The sequence below is a fragment of the Sminthopsis crassicaudata genome, chromosome 2, assembly GCF_048593235.1.
Source record: "Sminthopsis crassicaudata isolate SCR6 chromosome 2, ASM4859323v1, whole genome shotgun sequence".
NCBI lineage: Eukaryota > Metazoa > Chordata > Mammalia > Dasyuromorphia > Dasyuridae > Sminthopsis > Sminthopsis crassicaudata.
Genome location: NC_133618.1, coordinates 230878348 through 230903886, shown reverse-complemented (window position 1 = coordinate 230903886; position 25539 = coordinate 230878348). Strand labels below are relative to the sequence as shown.

At 40.4% G+C, this 25539-nt stretch overlaps 2 protein-coding genes across 5 annotated transcripts in view; one reads left to right on the top strand and one right to left on the bottom strand.

The window, feature by feature from the left end:
* Positions 1-15677, top strand: part of PKIG (cAMP-dependent protein kinase inhibitor gamma) — an 88866-nt gene extending 73189 nt beyond the window's left edge. For all 4 annotated transcript variants that reach the window (XM_074288517.1, XM_074288515.1, XM_074288518.1 and 1 more), the window contains 2 exons: positions 13983-14156; positions 14576-15677. In XM_074288517.1, coding sequence (XP_074144618.1) covers positions 14006-14156; positions 14576-14655 — 231 coding nt within the window. In that variant the 5' untranslated portion in view covers positions 13983-14005 and the 3' untranslated portion in view covers positions 14656-15677. The remainder of the gene's footprint in view (positions 1-13982; positions 14157-14575) is intronic.
* Positions 15678-16893: 1216 nt separating this feature from the next.
* Positions 16894-25539, bottom strand: part of ADA (adenosine deaminase) — a 30027-nt gene continuing 21381 nt past the window's right edge. Inside the window, exons 5-12 of the mRNA XM_074288514.1 lie at positions 24978-25093; positions 21055-21182; positions 20193-20264; positions 20008-20109; positions 19436-19500; positions 18704-18833; positions 17703-17797; positions 16894-17107 (exon numbers count right to left, since the gene is read on the bottom strand). Of these exons, the coding sequence (XP_074144615.1) occupies positions 17705-17797; positions 18704-18833; positions 19436-19500; positions 20008-20109; positions 20193-20264; positions 21055-21182; positions 24978-25093 (706 nt within the window). The 3' untranslated portion in view covers positions 16894-17107; positions 17703-17704. The remainder of the gene's footprint in view (positions 17108-17702; positions 17798-18703; positions 18834-19435; positions 19501-20007; positions 20110-20192; positions 20265-21054; positions 21183-24977; positions 25094-25539) is intronic.

Here is a 25539-nt window from a genome sequence, read left to right as displayed (position 1 = left end):
CTTTAAGAATTAAGGTGGACAAACTATGGCCCATGGGTCAAATTTGGCCTTCTGCCCATTTTTGTACAGCCTGAGCTAATAATGATGGTTACATTTTAAAAATACAATAAAATTATATTTTAAAATGTAAAAAAAAACATCCTCAGTCTACAGGCTTTGCAAACATAGGCAGGTAGGTTTGGCCCGTGGGCCTTAGTTTGTCAATCATATGTCATAGAAATGTGAACTATATTTACTATCCATTCTACTACAGGGGGATGACTTTGAGAACTTCCCTGCTAAGAGAAGTTTTTTCCAATGGGATAAGCCTCATTTCTGTTCTCCTTGTCCTTTAGAAAATGGATTCTTTTCTCTTTGTGGATTTTGGCAAATACGATTTTTTTTCCTTAAAGAAACAGGAAATGACCTTTCCTGATGCATTTGGAAAACAGTTTTAATATGTAATGGAATTTCTGGTCTAGGGGTGAGGATTAATAAACCACAGAATCTGGAAAAAGAGCAGTGTAGTTCTTGGCAAACACGAGGGGTTCTTCAGTTTACAAGCTTTTGCATCCCTTGATGAGTGGGATAGAATATTAAAAACAGAAGTGGGAAGCAGTTTGATGGGAAGCTTTACAGAACCCCTACTTTCTGAAGCTTAATAGTATCCTTGACCCAATGATATGAAGTGTCCCATGGAGCAAGAATGAACAGTCTTTTTCATTTCTTACCCTGACAAAGTCACATATGTGATCTGGGAACTTGGGACAGATGAGGGATCTATGTAAACCCTGCAAAATTCTATGCTTGGAAGCAACAGAAAATTCCTAGGGCTGGAGAAGGGAGACTATTTTTAAGCACCCACTGTGACAGGACTGAAAAATTGACATAGAAGATGGAAAAAAATAATAATAATAATTGAAAAGATCACAGAATGATAGAATCTGAAGGGACTTAGAATGGTGAACAAATAATTATAGCTGGGGAAGTACCCTAGTGCTGTTTGTAAGTCTAGTTCTGTGGGTCTGATGCTTTCTTGATTTTCAAAAACTTCCAATGAAGAGATCACACTCAGTTCATTTCAATTCAATTAATATATACTAAGCTAACTGTATGCCAAATGTTAGAAATGCAAAGACAAAAAGCTCCAAAAGAACTCTGAAAAAGTGTTCTATAAAAACTATAGCTAGAACACCAGAAAAGAAAATGTGTAACCTGAGAATCCCAAGAATGAAAGATATAATATTTAAGAATTGGAGAAAAGTAGTAAGGAGTGAAATTATCACACTTGATGAAAACTGAGAATTTGTGACCTATCCCAGAAACTGAGCAATTCCTCCCCTCTCTCCAAAAAAAATGGAGTATAACACAATAACACAAGAAAATTAACAATAACATTAAGAAAATAACAAAATAAATATTAAAGATAAAAGGTTGGCAAAATTGAAAAAATACCTGAGATCTACAATAAAAACAGAAAACAAATGATGTAGAATAAAAGCTTCTGAGAATCCTGGAGTCTGAGAGCTAAGTCCATGCTAGGTTTTGTAGCTAGCTTACAATCAGTGCCCCAAAGATCATTATGGAGTAAATTCAGGGGCTTAGCCCAACAATAGCCAAGATAAGGATTCATGGGGAAGTCATGTCACATCTTATTCTCATCAAAGAATAAGATATTATAGAATGGGGTGTACCATTGAAGTGTTGGAAGAAAATCTTTATACTTTTTTTTTTTTTTGCTATATCTTAAAAACAATATACTTTTCCAAAAGCTAATTGATATTAAATAACTACTAAAATAGAATAGGATATGTCAGTAACTGGTGATAGGGAAATATAAGTGGAGGCCCAAACTAAAGGCAGTAATGAAGAGATACAGCAAAGAATTTCCCTGAGAAGAGAAGATATAGCAGGCTTCATTCACTCTGTGAGAATGAAGCCAGATAATACCTGCCACACAAGATTCATTGGCCTCCTAGAAAAACATAATGAAACTAACAAAAAATTTGAACACACGTATATTTAGGTCATTATTTCAGAATTAATGGTTTTAAGAAGTCGTCAAAGGAAATTGTCTAGAAATATAAGAGCCAGAGGACAAAGTACACTTTGAAGAAATCCACAGAATGCCACCAGAAAAGAACCTCATCTTAACTCACCCAGAAAAACTACTGTCAAGTTTACAAAATACATAAGACAGAGAAAATATAATATAATCAGAAACAGATCAATACTAGGAAACTCCAGTTATCATCATGCAGTGTAAAGTTCTGGTTAGTTTTCTGGAGGTCTCTGGACCAGCCTTCATTTCAGCAGAGTAATCACCACGAGAATAGCTAGAGATAAAGTCCAAATTCTTTATTATCTTCTTCACAGTCTTTTTTCTTGCCTGGGGTCCAGGCCAGCATTTCCGGATCCTCTGGAATGTGTGTGTTTTGGTTTCTGTGGAGGAAGCAGGAGGACCACCACCACAGTGTCTGTCTTGAAGTCTTCCTGAGTCCTGGAGTTTGTGCTCCAGCCTCCAGTCCTCTATCTTCCCCGAGTCTATTTCAGTCCCTCTGTAGGTCTGACTTTGGCCTCTTAAAAACTCTATTACAATTAAATCCATTCATCATACTGGGTATAAGCCAATCATTATATCACTAGGGAACCATTATTTGTTGTAAGATTAATTCAATCATACTGAACTAGATTACTATTAATCACCATGCTCAACTAGATAACCATTGTTTCATCAATTCCACTCAGTTATCACCTTGTAAGAATTCTTGTTTCAAGTACAGAGTTCTGGCCCATTACAATGCAGATTTATTTATTATCAATAAGAAAAAAAAGAAAAACTAGAATATGAGATTCTGAAAAGCAAAGAAAAATGGCATATACCCAAGAATAATTTATCCTGCTGAAGTAGGCAGAAAGGACTTAGTACAGAATCAATGCCTTCTGATCATTTCTCTTGGGAAAATTTAGGGTTGGGAGTCATAGTTGAAGTATGAATTTCCAGATTCATAAGATGGCGTTTTAGACATTTTTTTTCCCTCATCCTCATGACCTCTCCAAAAAAGGAATTATGCACAAGAGATAAAACAATTTCAGCTGCCTCTACAGACGTCTAGGGCTCCAAAAATATCAAGGAGGCAACAACAATGAATGACTGTACTCACTCAGTACCCTCATCCCCCAATGGCCCAATAAAGGCTTGCAACAGAACTCACTTCTAATCCCCCTTCCTCTCAGGGCAGTAGAAACCAAAAAGCAGAAGTCTGACCTGGCTGGGATAGCTCTGTAGTTCAGTGAGTGCTTTGTGGTGTAGCTAGCAAAAAGCTCAGAGAACCAAGTGATAGAAGAAACCAGGGCAGAACGCACCTATGTCCCTGTAGTGTTACCCCAAGCCTGAAGAAGCAAGCTCAGCACCCAGTTTTGCCTTCAGCATCCAGTTCAAGCCCCTAAGAAGTTGCTTGAGAGCAGAGACTGGGCAACTGAACATGAATTGCCCAACCTGGGAGGAAGCTGACCCAGCTCTTAAGGCCTAGCCTCTAGGGAAACTCCATCAAAGGGAAAGAATTTAGAAAGTAAGCAATTGGGAAATATAAGGAGAAAAGACTTAAACTGCCAGATGATCTCAGAAAAAAGAAAACTTAGCCAAAGAACATGAGCATAAGCAGATAAAATAACAGTGAAGGCAGTTATAACAGAAGAGAATATGGCCTCCAAATCAGTCCAAATCATCGATACTCCAAAAATTATAGATATCTATGAATAAATATTCAAATAAAAATATTCAAGGACAAAGACAAATGAAACAACAGCTTATGAGGCAGGGGATTTTGTGGATTGCCAAGAAAGTATGGAACCACAACAGGATTTTCCTAAATGTTTTGAAAGAGAAATAAGAATTATGAAAACAGAATTTATGACCTGATCAGCAAAAATAATTGACAAAAGAGAAGAACCTAAATCTATAAACAAAAGAGAGAATAAGTTATTGGAAATTCAAATACAGAGAAGTAAAAGACTATCTGGAAGAAAAGAAGTAAAAATCAATAATGTTCAAAGAAAAAAAATATGTTTATATAAAGTTTTATTCATCTCAAAGACAGGATACATAGAGATATTATAGGTCTTTTTGGAAAAACACAAGTCAAAAACTTTAAGCATACCATAATGCAAGAAATAATATAAGGGGGCAGCTAGGTAGCACCTGAGTTCAAATCTGGCTTCAGACATTTAATACTTCCTAGCTGTGTGACCTGGGCAAGTCACTTAACCCCAATTGCCTCAGCAAAAAAATAAATAAAGATAAAATAATAATATAAGAAAACTACCCAGAACTTCTAAACACAGTAAATAAGTGCCAGTTGAAAAAAAAAAATTCCACAGGTTGCCCCTAGGAAAAAAATTCTTATGTTGCAAATTCAAAGACATAGTAGTTAAATTGAACAATTCCAGTATCAAGTAAGTCTTTTTTTTAAATTATAGCTTTTTATTTACAAGATATATGCATGGGTAATTAACAAATCATTCTTTTAAGTGACCAAGAGAAATATTTTCAAATACAAAGAAATTTAAGTAGCATAAGATAATTCTGTACCCCCAAGAAAAAAGCAAAAGACTCAAGATGCAAACTAAGGCAACATATTCTGCAAACCTGGCCCTAAACTTTGATTAAAAAAAGTAAGTGAGGCATTTGAAGCATTCCTAGAAAGAAAATCAGACCTGGATAGACTATTTTCTTTGTAAATAAGCGAAACAACAGAATATAAAGAAGAAAAAAAAAAGATAAAAACTACAACCAAGAGCAAGACAAAAAAAAAAAAAGAGAGAGAGAGAGAACTCATTAAGAAAGAACAAGACAAAAATAGAGAGAGAGAACTCATTAAGAGATTTCTTTCTAAAAGTACACAAAGAGACAAAGTTAAAGCAGATGTTAAATAGAAGTGGTGGTAGAGAAATAGGCTTGAACATTATAAACTAAATCTCACAACAGATGAATCAGTGTTTTTCTGAGACTAAATTATAGAGGGACAACTGGGCATGGAGTCAGGAAGAACTAAATTCAAATTTGGACTCAGACACTAGTTGTGTGACTCTGGCCATATCACTTAGTCTTTGCCTCAGTTTCTTCAACTTGTAAATGAGGATAATAATATTACCTACCTCCCAGTTTTTTGGAGAGGATCAAATGACGTAATAATTGTAAAATGCTTAGCTCAGTGTACACATTATACAGATGCTAGCCACCTGCTATTAGGATGAGAGAAGAGAGGCAGAAGATAGAAGGAATGCTATATATTGTACTCTAAATCAAGTCACAAGTCAACAGCAATAATGAGTAATTCTTGTAAGTCTCTCAGGGAAAAGAAAGCCTACAAAAGAATAGATAAGAAGGCAAAGGAAAGGAGTGAATTAGGGGAAATTGTTTTAGGGGTGACAGGATACCACTGATGAATGCTTTCATGAAGATATAAAGGGAGATAGAGGTCTTTCAGTGGATATACCTACTAGGGGGTGTTGCTTAGATCAGTCATCAGTTAATGGGAGGATATGGACCCAAGGGACAGTGGATAAAGCTCTGGGCTTGGAATCAGATGCTTACTAGGATGTTACATAACCCGGTTTGTCTCAGTTTCCTTGTCACAAAATAAGCTAGAGAAGGAAATGGCAAGCCATTTCAGTATCTTTGTCAAGAAAAATGCAAATAGAGTTGCTTAGTGATGGGGTTGGGGTAACAAATCCTAGTTTGATACAAACGTGCAAATTCACAGTGGCCATTCTCTTTGGCAAAAAGAAGGAAAAAAAAAGCTTTATTTAGGGAAAGAGGCTACAGGAGTGGAAAATATGAAATAAAGTTGGTAGAGCATATAGTTAGCAAGGAAAAAACAAGTTCCCCAGGGGAACTCACAATTAACCAGGAGAAAGGAAATACTCCACGAGGTGGAAGAAAGCCATCGATCATCAGGTTTGTCTACTCAGAATTAGCTAGAGTAAGGAGAAAGGTGCCATTAAAGGGAAGGCACTATGAGAAAAAAAGAAAGTAACCTCATTCATAATGGGCATACTCCTGAAAAGAACTTAGTAAAGATCTTCACAATAACCAGATATTGTATAGGGGAAATTATAGCTTATGGAGTTCCCCAGGCATAAAGGCTCAAAATCAAGAGGGAGGATCAAAGAGCCAGATGGAATGCATTTGGCAGACCAGGTCCCAGATCTGAATAAAGATAATGCTAATCAATATCTCAAAGGTTGTTTTTTAAAGATGCGCACAGAGTTTTGAGAGAGACACAATAGAATTCCATCCTCACAGTCAATGTCAACAGGATAGTCTAGGAATTTGAGAAGAAACCAAGTATTCACTTAGGAAATGCTTAAATAACTCCAAAAAATGGACATATGAGATATAAATGCAGCAGATGAAAGAAACTTAAGTAAACAAATTCCAATAGCTCTGAGCCAATGAAAGGAAACTGGTAGGAAATTACCTCAAACAAAACAAACTAAGGTTGGTTATCAGTTAAATACAAGGAGAAATTATATAATTTAGATCTGAATGGTGAAGATTGGTACAGGATTTTCTCATAATAGAATTTCACAAAAGGGAAATAATAACAATCAAAATTGAATATGAATTAGATGTGCTCCTAAAACAGGAGGAGTATAGAATAAATAAATAATATAATGCACACTTGAAACAGATTCTTATAAAACAGAAATGGTGGTTTGAGATAAAATTTATGATATTTTGTCTAGATTCAAATGAGCTAGACTGGCCTTTGTAGTCTTAGACTACAAGGTATCAGTAAAATAAATAGGATCAATAAAGAGAGACAGAGAACCCATGTTGTGCTTATAGGAACCAAAGATAATTAATAATTAACAACATTGAACATATGCACCCAGTTTCATAGGCTCTAAAGTATTAAAGGAAAAGCTAGTTGAATTTAAAAAGATCCAGATAACAAGATGTGCAATTTTTATAACTTCATTGTGTCTGTTTCAAATTTAGACAAAATATAACAAAGGATTTGAAGTTCTGAACAAAATATTAGAAAAACTAGAAAAACTAGGTGTTTGTTTGTTATTGAATGGTAATCCTAAAGAGCATATCCACTTTGCAAGATTACACCTATAGAAATTGAGCATTCATAAATTAATGCTGAAAGTGTGAAACAGGAAATGCCTCTTTCACATAGGGAATAATAGCTGGCATTTATATGGCACTTATGTGGCATTTTAGAATTCTTACTGCAGTTGGTCCTCATAATAACTCTGAAAGATAGGTGAAAGGGGACTTTGGAGATCATCTACTTCAACTCCCTTATTTTATAACTTGAGAAATTGGGACTTGGAGAAAAGTGTGTCTCATCTAAAACTTAGGAAAAGGCAAGGGGTCATAATTTCTATTTTAGTGCTCTTTCTTTACTGGAATTTGTCTAGAAATCAATCTAAAAGTACTTCTGCAGGATCTCCTCTGTGTTGGATCCTTTGCCATCCTGGGAAAGTGCTGCCCCCTATCACATACACTACTCATTACAGTAAAGCTATGGTTTCCTAAATAGGAGTGTTCTTTCCTCCAATACAGTGTGCCCAGCACTTCCCACTGAGGCAGATGCCCTTCAGTGCTGCTGTGGCCAAAGCATTTATCATCGACTTCCCAAATTTCTGTTGATGAGCCTCATCAGAGGGAACCTGACTGGTCCTTGAATGATAAATGCAGAACATCATCAAGACTGTATTTGTCTTAAATTTTAATTTAAAATTTACTTTTAACATTTTTATACTAGCCTTTCTATCTTACTACTAAAGGAAACTAGGCTTACTGAAGTAAATTAGGCTTGTAGCAGAGTGCCTTGCATAGAACGGGTATTTTGTAAATATTTACTCAAATGAAATGAATTGATAAACTTCCAGAGCTTATCAGCCACTCTTAAAAGTTGGCAACTTAATTTTTTTTTATTAAAGCTTTTTATTTACAAAACGTATGCCTGTGTAATTTTTCAGCATTGACTCTTGCAAAATCTTCTGTTCCAAATTAACCCCTCATTCCCCTCACCCCCCTCCAAGAGGGCAAGTAGTCCAATACATGTTAAAATATATGTTAAATCATATATACATATTTATACAGTTAACTTGCTGTACAAGAAAAATCGGATAAAGAAGGAAAAAAAATTGAGAAAGAAAACAAAATGCAAACAAACAACAGAATGAGTGAGAATGCTGTGTTGTGGTCCACCCTCAGTTCCCATAGTTCTCTCTGGGTGTAGCTGACTCTCTTCATCACTTAACAAGTGGAACTGGTTTGAATCATCTCATAGCTGAAGAGATCCATATCAGAATTGATCACTGTTCTTACAGAACAATAATATTCCATAATATTCATATACCATAACTTATTCAACCACTCTCCCATTGATGGGCAAACACTCAGTTTACAGTTTCTTGGGTTGGCAACTTTTAAGATCGCAGAATTACTTAGACGTTATCATGAAGCCTTGATTTTCTTGAAAATAAAATATTTTCTGTGTCCTTTGTGCCTGTTCTCCTAAACCTAGCTCTCTATAAAAAACCTAGGGGCCCTGGATTTGTCACTTACCTGGACTTTGAAAGTCATCTTAATCTTTGAATTTTAGTTTAACTTTCTACAAAATGGGGACAATCATATTCTCTCCAGCAAGCATATAGCTGCTATTGTTGAGCTCAAACTACATATAAGATGTGCCCAAAATTTTGGTGCAGTTTTAAGGCTATTAAAGCTTATTATTGCACTCAGATTTTGGGGACATCCTCTATGAAAAACTTTATAAAAAATAAAATGCGGAGCAGCTAGGTGGCTCAGTGGATAGAGAACCAGCCCTGAAAGTCAGGAAGACCAGAGTTCAAATTTGGTCTCAGACACTTAACACTTCCTAGCTGTGTGAGCCTGGGCAAGTCACTTAACCCCAATTGCCTCAGTAAAAGAAAAAGAAAAAGAGAGTGCTTTCTAAATGCAGGCTGCTGTGATTCTAAGAAGCAGCTAAGCTACATTTGGATTTGGGAAGATCAGAATTCTAATCCAACTTCAGACACTTGCTTTGCAATGTGATCCACCCCAGAAGATTCAACCTTTCTGTACTTCAGTTTCCTTATCTGTAAAAGGAGGAGTTTGGATTCATGTAGTCTGAGATCTTATGACCTGTGATCCTTAAAGCTCCTAAAGCTGCAGCTCATTTGTCCTTGTTTTGTGATTTATTTTTTTATTTGTTTGTTTAAAAAATATTTAATATATTTTATTTATATAAATATATATTTAATAATATATATAATAAAAATTATTTTATATTTAAAATATATCAGTGAAACTGACAGTGAAACGGGTTGTGGCATCTTAATTGTATGGGAAATTATATAAAGAGCACCATCTGCTGGTACATTGTGAGCATTGCCTCTGATGGAGTTTTAGGTCCTCCAGAAAAACTCCTAATGACATTGCTACAACTAGGAGCAAATCTTTAGACAATGAAGCAGGAACGAGCCTGAAAATTTTGAGTTTTCATCTTAGTGATCTTCGGCAAATTGTTTTCCCTTTATGAGCTTTCCTTGAATTGTTCAGCTAATTGTCCAGGCTCTCCTTCTTCCACGTTCCTATAGGAATTTCCTTGCTGTCTGAACCACAAATTGAGGACCGAATAAATAGCTAACATTATATTTTTGTACATTTGCTTTATAATAACAAGCTTATTCACAGACATGAGCCAGGTAAAAGAAGTAGGATCTTTGTTGCTGCTTCCAGGCTCACCTTCTACCACTGCCATTCAGCAACTGCTCTCCCTTCACTCACTGTATCTGCCCTAAATCAAAATTCTTGTAGCTATTGTCTTAATGAGTTCAATGTCTGAATCACAGACAGAATTCTTCTCCAAATCTTGTCTTTATACTAGGGGGCTTTGTATATATTGATGCTCCTCAGGCACTCTATCCTTCTAATTCATTTATTTATTTCTTCATGACCTACTTCACCTCACTGCAGCTATTAACCAAAATCATCATATCCCTGAAGTTGTCATTGCCCACATGAGCCTCTATGGTCATGAACTCAGAAATTTTACAATCTGTTCATTCTACCTTTGGTCTTTTAACTTCAAATTCTGTTGTTCTTCCTCATTATAACGTCCAGTCACTCAGCCTCTTATTTCTTTCTTTCACAGGCAATCACTCCTATGCTGGCTGCACTCTTCTTCCCTTTCATATCTTGATCCCCTTGATGAACCAGTTCAATTCTACCTCTTCTTCTTCTCTTGAGTTCCTTGATCCTTTATATCATTGATTTTGTTCTGCCAAGATTCAGCTTTGGATCCCTCCCACCAGTCTGCTGCCTTTGCTCCTATACATGTTGCTTAACAAAGCTGGAGTAAATCATGAAACCATGCTAATTTAGTCTATTGGATTTATGTTATATAATCCCAACTGGGTCTTCAGTGCAACAAAGCAATCTTTTTCTACTTCCCAAACTGAAGTCTTACATTTCAGAGTGGCTATTCCAAACCTTTTCATTCCTCTTCAAACCTTCCAAAACTATCCCTTTCCCCCACCCTCTCAGCTGAGAATCTTGCCTCATATTTTACTGGAAAAAAAAAAAAAGACTTATTTGCCAAGAGTAATCTTTTCTCCCCTCTACCTCATGCTCAAATCTTCCAGATTCCATTTGCCACTTTTTCCACCTCCACTCCTGCAAAGAGACAGCCCTTTTCCTTGCCAAGATAAACACAAATCTATATAGTGATCACATCCCATTTCATATTCTTTAGTAGATTTCAATCTCAAATCATTCCCACTTTCTCACTTATTTTTAATCTCTATTGAATACAAATATGTCCAGGATTTCCTCATCCTCAAAAGCTCCTCACTTGATGTATCCATTTTCTCTCCCCAGCTATAATTCCATATATCTTCTCCCTTTAGTAAATAAATTCCTTGAAAAGACTGTCTACAATTGATACCTCTCCTTCATTTCTACTCCTCTCTTAACTTTCTACAGCCTGACTTCTGAGTTTATCATTCACCTGAAACTCCAAGGTTACCATTAATCTCTTAATTACCAAATCTAATGGAGCAGTATGTTTTTTTCGATTACATATATAGTTTTAAACATTCATTTTTAGAAAATGAGTTCCTAATTTTTTTCCCTCTCCTTTTCTTTCTCCCCTTTCCTTTCCCAAGAGAGCAAGCAATCTGATATAGATTATACACATACAATCAAAAGTGAAATGTTAGGTTTTTTGTTTCTTTGTTTTTTTTTTGGGGGGGGTTGGCATGACAGTAGAGGTTAGGGTTAGCATCAAGCGTCTGAATTCAAGTGAACTCAGGATCTCCTGACTGCAGAGCCAGTTCTTTATCCACTGCACCACCCAGCTGCTCCTCATATTGATCTCTCTAAAGCCAAGTTTGACCAAGCCTATTGGACATCTTGAACTGGATATTCTATAGAACATTAAGATGTAGGACATCTTAAACTCAGCATGTTCAAAATAGAATTCATGTTTTTTCTAGCTATCTTACCTTTTCTTACCACCATTCTCTAGGCTCCCAACCTAGGGGTCATCCTTGATCCCTCACTCTTCCTCCCCTCCCTTATCAATTGCTAAGTCCTATTATTTCTAGCCTCATAACATCGCAAGTATATCTTCCCTTCTCTGACAATGCCACCAGCCTGGACCAGCCCCACTAGCTGGACTAGCAGCAGCTGGTGATCTCCATGTCTGTCTTTCCTCACTACAGTCTTTCATCTACTCAACTGTTACAGCAATCTTCTCAAAATACAGATCTGACCATGTCACTCTCTATGCAGTAAAATCTAGTGGCTACTTATAACTCTAGAATTCAAACACAAAATCCTCAGTTTGATATAAAAAGCTCTATAGAGCCTGGCTCCTCCTCCCTTTTCAATATTCTTACTCTTCTCCCTGGCTTCCTTGCTGGTCCTCAAACAAGACCTTCCATCTCCCTATTTGTTCCATCTCTTCTATTTGTTAATGGCTATCTCCCCTGGCCTGGGATGTTCTCACTCCTGGCTCCCTTTAGGTCTCAGCTAAAATCCCCACCTTCTATAGAAACCCTTTTCCAGCTCCTTTTAATTCTAGGACCTTTCCTATTGGTTATTTTCAGTTTATCCTGTCTGAGCTGTTGGTTCATAGTTGTTTATATCTTCTGCATACACTGTGAGTTCATTTGAGAGCAGGGGCATTTTGCCTTTCTTTGTATTGCCAACATTTAGCACAATTACTGAAACATATTAGATGCTCAACAAATGTTTAATAATGGATTGACAGAGATTGACAGAGAACACAATTACTGTTCTCATTTCATAAATGAGAAAACTAAAGTGGCTTGCCTCAGATTTGAGCCAGGACTCAAATTCAGGTCTCTTGACTCAAAGTCCAGTCTTCTTCCCATTACATCTGTTGACAAGATCTGTGGGAAGAATATTTAGCAATTTCTCAATTCAACAGATATTCATCACAAATTTATTGAGCATGAAAAAGGGATGAGTTGAGGAGATGGATGGGATATTCCAATAGCTTAGGTGAGTAGCTGAGGAAGCACTGGAGTGGTAGCACGAGACAGGACAGAGGCAACAGATGCTGTGGAGGTGGAATCCACATTAATTTAGTGGAGAGCTGAGCTTTCCAACATAGTGAACTAGGGAGTGTTATGGAGGGAAGATGGTGCTTCAGGCCATCTACCATAGGTAGATATTACATTGTCTTCTTAACCTAACATCTAGACTCATCATTCAACTGAAAAGGCTCTCTTCAATTGTATTAATATTCTCTTGATTGTCAAATCTAATGGTCTTTTCTGAGTCTTCGTCCTTCTTGACCTTTCTGCAGCCTTTGACATTAGTGATCACATTCCTCTGTGATACTCTCTTTTCTCTCGGTTTTCCTGTCACCACTCTCTCCTGGTTTTCCTCTTATCTGTCGGATCACTCCTCAGTCTCTTAACTGGGCTCTCTTAACTGTGTCTCATAGGCAGGCTTCTGTTTGGCCCTCTATATGATATATCATCAGCCCCAGGGATTTAATTATCTCTGTGCTAATGATTCCCAAATCTACCTGTTCTGACTTAACGTCTCTGCTGATCTACATTTTAGACATCTCAAATCAGATGTCCTATAGATGTACATCCCAAAGTAAACTTAGTCTTTTTTCCTTCAAATTTTCTCCTGCCTTCTGTAGTACTGGCAGGGACAACACCATCCTCCAATACCTCGGGCTCACAATCTAGGAATCTTCCTGGACTCCTCACTAGCTCTCACCTTCTCATACTCCCTATCCGAGGTGTTGCCAAGGTCTGTTGATTTTACCCATTCAACGTTTCTCAAATATACTCCTTTGTGCAGGTGGAGGCATTTGCCTGGGTAAGGAATGAGATCACTCTCCTTGATTATTCATTTTAGAAAATAAATCAGGGGTAGAGATATAGCTTTCTAGAGGTAATAGTTGAAACTGTGTGCTAACAGCACATGGAGAAAAAGGTTGAGAATAGGCTGTTGGGGAACATCCATTTAATGGGTGTGAACAGACTGCATCTTTAATTTAAAGTTTTTTTTTTCATATATAGCACTTATATACAGTCAAACCATAGGATCTGCAGAGCTGGGACTTCTATGGGCTGCAGTGCCAACATCCACCTGAATTATGAATCTATCTCCATGACACTCCCTTCAAGCTTTTGCATATTATGGTGGACTTCTTATCTCCTGACAACTCGGCACTTCACTCCAAAAGCTTTAGCTATTGGGAAGGTCATGATATTCAGCTGAAATATCTCTCCTTTTAACTTCCTTCCTAATAGTTCTAATTATTCCTTCTGAAACCAAGCAGTGGTTATTTTATTACATGCTATTTGAATAATTGTTCATAGTCCAAAGGACCTAAACTCAAGAAAACTAACTTGTGTGCTCCCCTGAAGAGTTGTCATCAGCAGACTAAGAATGCTTCTTGCCTACTTTCCCCTCTTCACAGCCTTGCTCAGCAATGCAAGAGGCATGATGGAGGTTGAGTCCTCATATACAGACTTCATCTCCTGTGACAGAACGGGTCGTAGGAATGCTGTCCCTGACATCCAGGATGATTCTGCGGCAGTGAGTGTGAGGAAACTGACAGGGAACATGGGGGAGCTGGCACTTGAAGGAGCAGGCAAGTACTATCTGGATGACAGAAGAGAACCTTTGAGGCATTAAATTGGACACCCAGAAGCGACCTTAGAACACAGTGCATTAGAACTGGAAGGCGCCTCAAAACATAGAAGGCTAGATTTACGTGGAACCTTTGAATAAAGAATATAAACACTAGAACTGGAAGCTAACTTTAGACCGTAAATGTCACTTTATAGCACATAGTATTGATAGGAGAAGAAATCTTAAGAAGTTATCTAGACCCTAACTTCTTAAGTTTCTCCCATGAAAAATAGCAAGTGGAAAAAGTGAAAGGAGTCCTATTCTAGACCAGCCTTCTCATTTTAGAGTAGGAAATGGAGGTTTGTAAAGGGGGGAAATGACTTGCTGATTGGATTAACTTAGGAATATTGTGCATCCTTTTCTTTCTCTTTTTTTCAGAAGGGCAGGAAGAGAGAAACACATCAGACAAGGAAGCTGGTAACACGCCTGAGGGGAATGAGGGGACTACCACATCCTGAGAGCTACTCCCATCCCATTCCCTTTGTTCAGTGGATGAAGGAAGAAGCAACCAGCCCATGCTTCCCAAGAGACAAACTTGACAGCATCCTCCCTGAGGACCACTTCCCTCCCCTACAGTAACCCTTCTGAGCACAATGAAGCCATGTGGACCTCCCCAAACACTACTTTTTCTCTCATCCTCTCTCCCTTCCCCAGAGGAAGTCTGTGCTCAAGGCAGGTTTGCCCTTCTATGGGGACCTCAGACTGAGGCTAGCCTCCAGAGGTGCCTTAAGAGCTCTACCCCAGCCTAGGGAAACCTTGTGGTTTTGCTTACCATGAACCTTTACTTCTTCCAAGCCCATTTGTCTTATTGTCTTTGTCAATTACAAACATTATTTATTTGGTTTATACCTGTGGGGTAGGATTGGGGAGGGTACCACCTGCTCCCTTCCTCTGAGGACAGCTAGAAGCCAGGTGTCTTCCTAGTTCCTCTTAGAGGAAACATCATCAACCCTTACATTGAACCTCTCAATTCACTTCATTAAATTTCCTGAGTGCCTACTCTGTGCAGGGCTCTGAAGGAAGCAAAAAGATGAATGAAACCTGGTTACTGACCTTAAGGAGTACCCTGTCCTCAGGGCTGTTGATTGCTTCATCTCTGACCCTCAGGATCAAGGGAGAGATTCTTCCCAACCCATCTGGATTAGTTCCTTTTTATTCTTTTTAAACTTTGACTTTAAATATTATCCACGTTTTGTTTTTGTTTTTTGGAGGGGAGGGGAGGTGGGAACAACTAAGAAGGGGGAAAAAAACCAGTGGAGATCTGCCTTTTTTCCCATGGGGGGGAGGGGTAAGGAAACAGGGGAATATTTTAATTTTTTAACTCTTTGACCTGTGTTGCTCAGAGACAATGATTCCCAAACTCTTCCAAACCCATTCTTAAGGGAATCATTTTGTTTCCCAATTTTACTAAATTGTGTCTCCTTTCTATAAAGATACTTGATGCTTACCACTTGGAAAATAAATTCATACCTTTTGTGTGGTTGATTTTTCTTTTTTTTCCTGAAATATTAAATATTACTTCTATGTTGAATTGCCCTGAGATCCATTCCTCACAGAATCTTTAGCTCTGACCCCTTGAACTCCAGTGGAATTTAGAATGGCTGAGAATATGTGAAAAGTCCCATTGTTAGAAGTCCCCCCTTAGTGGGAAGGACACTAAGCTTGGAGTAGCGGGAGGGACAATGAGCTTGGAATAGTGGGAGGGACATTGAGCTTGCAGAGTCCTGGATCCGAAGAGCTCTGGGTTTCAGTCCTGATGTGCCACTCAGAGGTTAGTTCAAGCCCAGGTCACTTGATTCCCAGTTGAGCCCTTTCTCACAGCACAGGTGGCAGCTGGTGGCCCAGCAGATGGAGTGCTAGGCCTGAAGTTAAGAATTCTTGAGTTGAAATCTGGCCTCAGACATTTAGCTAGCTGTGTGACCTCCGCCTGTTTCAATTAGATCATCTGTAAAAGGGGGATCATAAATCACCATCTCCCAGAGTTGTGAGGATGGAATAATTATTTGGGAAGCTCTTGGCCTAGTACCTGGCACTTAGGAAGCGCTATATAAATGCTTATTCCCTCCCTTTTCTCCCTCTCTCACAAATCAGAGCTGTCTTATAGACAGCAGATGGGAAAGTGCTTGGCCACTGTCAAACACGAGATTGGGCAGACTTCTTCCTTGCCCTCCTTTCCTTGCCTGCTTCCAAGCAAAGGAAACCCAGACCCAGACTCTCCTCCCTCACCCCTCCCACACTCCTCAACCCCTCAGAAAGCCAAGGGGTCACTGAGGGAGGGTGATGCTGCTGGCCCCCAGCACCGCAGCCGCCCACTGAAGACTAGCTGATGGTGTGGCCCAGGTTGGTGGAGTTGAGGCCCATTGGGCCAGCACCAGCCTCCCCTGAGGCCTTTCAGGGGATAATCCAGGTTGTGTCAGCACAGCCGTGTCCTCCCTCCCCAAAGTAACTATTGACGCATTTCAATCTGGGGTGAACTTTGCAGTACAAAAAATGAATTTGTTAATTTATTGATGGAGCACCTCCCTCTGTGTCATCCCCCCCCCCCCACGGTGCCCAGCAGCCCTACAGGATCTCTCCTTCAGAGGTGCCTCAGAAGTGGCCTCTGACAGTTGGTCATGTGAGCAAAGTGATTTTAAAATGATATATGTGCAGAATCCCTGAGTCTAACAGATAGTGAGCAGTCATTGAGATCGGTGTTTCTGCATTGAGGTATTTTAATGTACAGCTGGCTGTGTGTACAGCAGGAAAAGAGTTGATCATGTTAATTTGATTGTTCTATGAAAGAAAACAGAAAAGGTGTAGTGCCCCCACCCTAAGGAGTTTGAATCTGGTTCCTGAGTACATGGTGATTACTGAGGCCTTCTGGGGTTTTTCTTGTTCTGTCCTGTTGGATGCATCATCGCTCCAGCGCTGTGAATGGATCCAAAGAAGCCAGAATTAGGAGTCTTTGTCACTAACCCAGGACCTGGATTTGTAGCCTATACCTGCTGCATACCACCTAGGTGGTCTTACACAGACTAGTGCTTGGCACAGAGCCTGGCACGTGATAGGCACTTCAATGGGTATTGCTTGGTTAAAAGCCATTTCTCTTTAGGCCTTGGCTTCCTCATCTATAAAACTGGGAGGGGGGGAACTTGAATTACATCTCAAATTTTCTCCCAAATTTAACAGAGATAACCATGCTCTTTGAGTCCCAATTATACCCCCACATACGCTGGAATCCCGGACCTATATTGGGCTCAGAGCAGACTCTCTTTCCCCTTTAGGGGACACGCTAAGGTTATGAGGCCCTGAATCTATTTCTGAATTTCTTTAGCTTCACCTAGAGTATTCACTTTAGCTCACCTAGAGATACTGTACTTTCCCAGGGGAGGGAATCATGCTCACAGAACACATGGTTTTCCCTGACAGAGCTTTTCTTAGGGAAAGAACATGGGACTCTAGGGGAGTTTCTGAGTATTCTCAAAGCAGACACAGTGGCCTGAAAGCCAGGGAACACACCTACCTTTAGACTTCTATCTGATAGGCCTCGCGCAGTTGGGCAAGGAGTTCCTCTTTCTCATTGTTTGGAAGGAAACTGGACTTGGCTGCATTGATATTCTGGAAGAACCAATGTGGCCAATAGGGTCAGAATTAACACTTTTAAACACCAAACAGTCCAAGTGCCCTCATTTTATGTAGGGAAGGGCTAACTAAGTAGCAGAGTGATGAGTATAAAGTTGCACAGTTAGCAATATCAATGGGGAACTAGCTTGCATGTCACTTCCTGGTCCAGGGTATTTTCATCACGTTCTGCTCCAGAAATATATAGAGAAGCTTGGTGCGAGCCAAGAAGAGGGTAAGGGGCTTGTATATCAGATAGGTTGATGATGGCAGGGTCTCTGAATCCCTCTGTCTTTGGTATACCAAATGTTATCTATAGATGGGACACTAGTCCAACCTAGAGGAGTTGCTCGAGGTGTGTAATGTTTGGGCTATTGGAGATCTGGGCTACTGGGTCTGGAGGTCCTTTGGATGGGCCGTGGTCTCAGCAAGATAGACACCACGAGGATGGTCAGGTCAGGAATAGAGCCTAGAGTCTTTATTCTGGCCCAGCCTTGATCTTAGTGGAGGAATGCCGGAGGCAGGAGAGCCACCAGGAGGATGGTCAAAAATGGAATGAATCGTTTCCAGGCCTTCTCAGGCCTTACATACTTTATTACAATTACATCATTACAGCATAGTGAGTTTGTGTGAATTAGAGAACCATTACATCACCATACTAAGTACTAAGTATATATGTGAACTAGAGAACCATCATCTCATCAATTCCACTGAGTTAACACCTTGCTTCAAGTATTCTTCTCCAGACTTCTGGCTCTCTACAGAGGTGGGCTTTCCCTAAGAGAGAACTGGGTAAGAAAGACCCTTTTCTAATGTGAAGAAGCAAATAGCGGCCCTTAGACCTCCTGGGGTTGAGGGAGGACCTGGTTCACCACCTTTCTCAGTGATTCTCCCCATACTCACCAGTCTTATAAACTCCTCCTCAGTGAAGTTCATTTGCATTTTTACCATGCGGTAATCTGTGTCAATGGTAGACTTGAAGATGAGGGGGTCATCTGTGTTGAGCGAATAGTTAGCCTTATCATTTTTAAACCTGGAGAGGAGAGATGAGGAAAAGGACACCCCGGGTGAATCCCTGCTAGAAAACGGGCCTTTGCAATGGCTACCTCTTCCCTAGCCCTGAGGAACATGCCCTGAGGGACGTAGCACTCACCCATCCACCTGCCACTTCCACCCTGGCACCTGAAGGCATTTCTGAGGCCATCCCATGCATGACTACAAACATGTCCCAAACATATATTCTGTAGAATATGACATCTAGTGCCGAGCAAATCCCGAGCTACCATATAATGTGTATTACAAGTGAGCGGGTCAGTGTCCCCTGCCACGCCCAGTTCTTAGGGCGCCTCCAGGATGGTTGATGGACACATGGTGTGGGAAGGAGGCTGCACGTGTCAATGGAACCCATCGAACCTGAGAGGAATCAGGCTATAGGCAAGGCAGACATATCCTATTGACCCCATGGATTGAGAGGTGAGCCTTCCACGGCTGGTGAGGTGCCACTGGCCTGCAGACTGCCAGCAGGTAAGCGTCAGCTAGGGGCTAAGCTGGTCCCGACCTCAGCGTAGCCGTCCTAGACCAGACATTCCATGCTTCCCCAAGGGTCCCGGCAGGGCGGGAAGAAGGCCAGCTCACCGTATGACTGCGTGCTCAGTGCCTTCTTTCCAGGCTCCTGTGAGATAGCTCGACCAGGGGCATACCTGGGTGGGAAAAGATAACTTGAAGAGTGAGAGAGAACAAGACGTCATTTAATCCAACCCCTTCATTTTACAGGCAAAGGAAATGAAGTCCAAGGAGACAGTGTAGTAGAATAAAATGGACTTCAGAGCCCAAAGGCGTGAGTTCAAATCCTGATTCCTCTGCTTTTTGTATGAGTACAACATAGAACTAATATTTGCCCATCTGTAAAAGGAGATAGTTAGCCCAAATGATCTCTTAACGTCTTTTAGTTCTAAATATCTAGAACCAATAAAATGACTTCCTCAGCCAGTGAGGAAGTAGCAAAGTCAGAATTCAAACACAGTTTCTGTCTCCAAATCTGGTGTCTTTTTCTGTGGATGCTCCACAGCTTGTCATTTGTCCCAGGACTGGCGGGGGGGAGCCCTCCTTAGGTTTCCTTTGCCCCATGATGGGAGAAATGAGGATGCAGTGCACCAAGAGCATCCCCAAATGTATACTAGAAGGCTTCACCTAGCCAACCGACTCACCTCAAAGTGCATGTTCTTTCCCAGCAGATTATTATACAGGGTGGCATCTTCCAAAGTGTGGTAGCCATGGCCTATCCTCTCAGCATGGAGAACATCCACTGCCTGCAGGGGAGGGAGGGCAGCAGTGAGAGCAGGGCCCAGACACGGACACACCCCCAGCCTCTCTGCCCGACTCCTAGCCTCACCTGCTGAACAACGCTGGGAGGCCCCACTTCTCCAGCATGAACAGTCCGATGAATGCCACTTTTCACAGCCTCCTGTAAAGGCACAGCAAGAGAAGGAGAGAGTTCAGTCTGTAAGGGACTAAGAGAAACTATCGTACCCTTCTCCAAGGGCCTCTCAGCTCCAAGGAGTTACATGTGATGGAGACCTCCAGAGAGCCACAATGACCTGTAACCAGTCTTCCACTGCATGACAGCAGATTCTTTCTCCTGCAATAATTCCTAATACAGGAGGAACTGATCTGCTTGGAGTGAGGAAGAGAGAACGTGGAGAGCCAGAATCCTTGGGAAAATGAGGGAATGGAGAAATTAGGATAGAACAGGAGAGATGGAAGGGACCTTAGAGGCCACCTTCACTCTCAAGAGGAGTGATCTGAAGTCCAGCAAGCAAAATTGACTTCCAGGTCACAAAGTAATTCACTGGTAGAGCCAGGATGGCACCCCAGGGTCTCTCAAGAGGGAGCAGGATTTATTCTACCATAACATTAAATCCCACCTTCCCAACCTACATATATTCATATTCTCTAAATCAAGGCTGCTTTAACTTTTTCCACTGGTGACCCGTTTTTGCCTGAGAAACTTTTACAGGTATATAAAACAGGTATGCACATTAAACATTTGCTGATAATATATTCTAATTTCATGACTCCTATATTCAGTTACACGATCCCATATGGGGTTGCAAGCCACAGTTTAAGAAGCTAGGAGTAAATGGCTCCTAAGAAGCTAAGCTCTTAACTGCTTAGGTGTCTCTTGGCTGAGAAGCAAGACTGGTTCATTATGTGTAAACCATTGCCATCCTCCCCCACTACCCATCAGCACTTACTTTGTAGGCTTCAACATGCCCAGGAAAGAGGCTACTGTCCTCGATGGTCTCATCTCCAGCCAGGTCCATGGCCACCACGGTCTGATGGCGATACTTCTTACAGAGCTCTACCACCTCAGGGGACCAATCTGTAGGCAAGACCCAAACCATGTGTCATGGGGGCCGGTGAACTTGAAAGGAATTGGGCTGTAGGCAAGACAGGCAGTTAACACTAGTATATACGTGCATACTTATATATAGTATATAGTATACAATACTATATACTATAGTATACTAGTATACATACTACTATAATATATATTATTATATTAATTACATATTGTAATTAATTATATATGTAACCATTAATAAATATATTAATTATTGATAATAATTAATTATAATATTAATAGTATATATAGTAGTATAATATTACATATTATACTGATATAATACTAGTATATAAGAAGAAACCACCGTTTGTGTCCATCTCCCATCGGCTTGATTAGAGACATACCTCAGGGTCTGAGAAACACATCTTCCAAGGTTAATGAGGTCTCTGTCTGCAGAGTACCAGAATGTAGTGGTCAGTGGAGTATAAAATTAGTCCCAACCACAGGACATAAAACAATCATGATAGGCCTGTAATCAGACATTTCATGCTGCCCACTCCCATTTCTGTCCATAAGCAGCACAGAGCAGGAAAGAATATCCCCAAACCACACCCTCTTAGCACTGCAGGATCTCTGAGGTCACAGGAATGTACCCATCTGGCCTCTCCTCAACTGTCTGCAATAGAGAACCCAGAGGCAGCCAGAGGCACAGTGGAGAGTCAGAAGAACCCGAGTTCAAATCTTGCCTTAGTCACTTATATCTGGTCAAGTTATTTAACCCTTGATTGCCTCCCCCCACCCCAAAAAGAAAAGAGAATTCACTTGGGTAAATTGTGGTATATGAAGGTTATGGAATATTATTGCTCGGTAAGAAATGACCAGCAGGAGGAATACAGAGAGGGTTGGAGAGACTTAAATCAACTGATGCTGAGTGAAATGAGCAGAACCAGAAGATCACTGTACACTTCAACAACAATACTGTATGAGGATGTATTCTGATGGAAGTGGAAATCTTCAACATAAAGAAGATCCAACTCACTTCCAGTTGATCAATGATGGACAGAAACAACTACACCCAGAGAAGGAACACTGGGAGGGGAATGAAAATTGTTAGCACTAATATCTGTCTGCCCAGGTTGCATGTACCTTCGGATTCTAATGTTTATTGTGCAACAAGAAAATGATATTCGCACACATGTATTGTACCTAGACTATATTGTAACACATGTAAAATGTATGGTATTGCCTGTCGTCGGGGGGAGGGAATAGAGGGAGGGGGGGTAATTTGGAAAAATGAATACAAGGGATAATATTATAAATATATATATATATATATATATATATATATATATATATATATATATATATATATATATATATATAATAAAAAAAAATTTAAAAAAAAAAAAAAAAAAAAAAAAAAGAAAAGAGAATTCACTTCCTTCCAGGATATCCCATTCCACTTTGGAACAGATTTCATTATTGGGGTTTTTTCCCCCTTATATTGAGTGAAAACATGCCTTTCTGCAACTTGCAGTTACTTCTCTTTATTCTGCTTTTTTGACCTAAGCAAAACAAGTCTGATCTCCCTTCCAGTCCCTCACCCATTTTGGAGATGACTATCAATTAGTTCCCTAGGTTTTCTCTAGGTCAAATGTGCCCACTTCCTCTAATTCACCCCAGCTTGATCCTACATGGTGCTGACAGCACCAAATTCAGAGGTCTATGAATTTACATTTAAAGAACCAGGACAGCTCTGTAATCTGTGGGTACATTTTTTGCTTTCAGCAGAATTGAGGAAACAAAAGCCCATTACCAGTTTGTGGGATGGTAGAAAACAATAGTTCATGGTTGGAACTCAAAGACCTGAGTGGGTCATTTTCTCACTGAGACTGAGACTCAGTCTCCTCATCTATAAAATGGGAGCAGGACTGGATGATCTCTAAGGTCCCTTCTAATTTATATATAACTCATAATCTGATTCTGAGGGGCAGCTAGGTGGTACAGTGGGTAGAGCACCTGTTCTGGAGTCATGAGGACCAAGTTTGAATCCAGTCTCGGAATCTTACTATTTATAAAATCTTGGGCAAGTCACTTAATCCTGATTGCCTCACAACCGTTCTCCTACTCTCCAAAAAAAAAAAAAAAAATAGTAATTATGACCACGAGGCCGGACAAATTAAACCCTGTTGGAGCATGTAGCCCAAAACCAGAGTATCAGAGATTCCTGAGAGGGGCCCTGACCTTAACTTCAGTAAAGCAGTGCTAGTAAGACCTAGAACAAGGAATCCCCACCATACTTGGAAGCTTCTGGCCAGGGAGCTTGAGGGCTTTGGAAACCTATATCCACATCCAACACTGCTCAGAGCAAGGCAGCAAGAACTTCCTGACTCTTTGCAATAGACCCATCCTCTCTGAAAGGGGCAGCCAGGAAAAGCCCTGAACCCTTTTTTCAAGGAGACTTGGGGCTCAATAGACTAGTCTCAGAAGGCATCAAGCTTCGCTGTCACGACATCCCTAAGTGCTGCTATCTCTGCTGGCCATCAGCAGTTGGCAGGACTGGCAGCTGAGCTATTATAAATGAGAATTACCCCAGACGGGTAGCTACCTTAGGGTGAAGCAACACCCCCTCTCCGGCTGAACCCCAAGACCTTTAGAGACCATGTGACATTCAGGTAGAGATGTGCTTAGAGATGTGCTCACAGATACATACATACATACACACACACACACACACATATATATATATATAAAGTCTACAGCAAAGCTAGGGATCTGAACTTGGGTCTTTTGATACCAAAGATATGTTATTCCCTATATCATGTTGCGTCCTCACTAAGCCATATGGATTCCTGGATTTTCCTAAATCTCTCTTTAACTTATAATCCAAATAGACATCTGCCCTTTGTGGCAGCTCCAGAAGAGGCTTTTTTGGAGAAGAAAAAGAACTAGTTAAAGAAAAACATTTTAATATGAAAAAAAAAGATTAGAATTTGAAAATCTTTCTGACAGATGGTGAGATTGGCAGAAGCCCCCTCCCTTCCTTTTCCTGGCTCATCTATGTCAAGCCTGCAAGCTGCCACCCAGCTTAACTCTAGCGCTGGCAACCTTAGACCCTAAAAAGACAAAGGAGGGAACCACCCAGCCAGTTTCCCATCTCCTGCTCTTCTTCCAAATGTGAGAAGCCCTTCCTGGTTTGAGGGAGACAGAGGTAAGGCACAGAAGATGAAAGGCACTAGCTAACAGCACAAGGATAGGTGTATAAGTGAAGGAGACAAGCCAGTGCAGAAAAGAGCACAGGCACAAACTCTCTTCCTAGTCCCTGTTCCCTGTGTTAAGGCTAGTGCTCCTAGGAAGTAAGGAAAGGTGAATAGAATGGGAACTACCAAAAGGGGGAGAAAGAGAGGAAGAGGGAGTGAGAACACAAGTGGGAAGGGAAGCAGAGGGATGAAGAATGGAAGGAAGTGAGGGAGGGAGAAATGAGCAGGGTAGATAGATGGAGGGGATGGACGAATTAAAAAGTATTTTCTCAACACATACTCTGTGCCAAGAACTGTGCTAAATGCTAAGGATACAAATAGAAAAGGTGGATGTGTTCTCAAGTTACTCATGTTCTTATACGGGAGACAACACTTGTTGGCAGTCTCAGCTGCAAAGGTCCAGTGGTCCTTAGAGAGAAAAAAGGATGGAGAAGAAAGAAGGGAAGAAGAGGTAAATGAGTTAGAGGGGATAAGAAGGGAGAGAGGAAGGAAGGAAGGGAGGGAAGGAGGAAGGGATGAATTAGATAGGGGCAAGCCAGAGGAGGTAAAGAGAGGGACCATAATACATTACTTGGCATGTGGCGCATGCAGCATAGAATAGACCTGACTTTGACGTGAAAGTCTCGCTCGCCCTCCTGCAAGCCCTGGTTGACGAGAGACACGACTTCATCAGGGGTGAGGTCGCCCCTATATGGAAAGAGAGATTCCAAAAATGGAAGTGAGTTTACCAGGCAGGAAAAGAAGCCAGCCCCTCAGCCTGGAGGTCCCACTAAGATAGAAAATCCAGCTAATGGCTGGGCCAAAGCTAAGCACAGGAGAGAGGGAGTTTGTTTGGTTTTTGCTAGGCTAATGGGGGTCACTGGTATTTTTCTTGGCATTAGAAGACAGAGATTAAGGAACAAGATTTCTGCCTCCAACTGGGTCTATATCCCCTCCTCCCATCTCTTGTTTTTGGAGAAAAGTAGCTAAATTGATACCACATGGGAAACTAAGGGACTTGAGATATTTCTGGGGAGGGAATGGGACAGGGAGAAATTTAGATGGTATAAGAACAACAAAAGATATGAACGAAAATTCGTTTTAAAAAATAATATTAGTAGATCAGGGCAGGTGACGCTGGTTTGGGGAAAGAG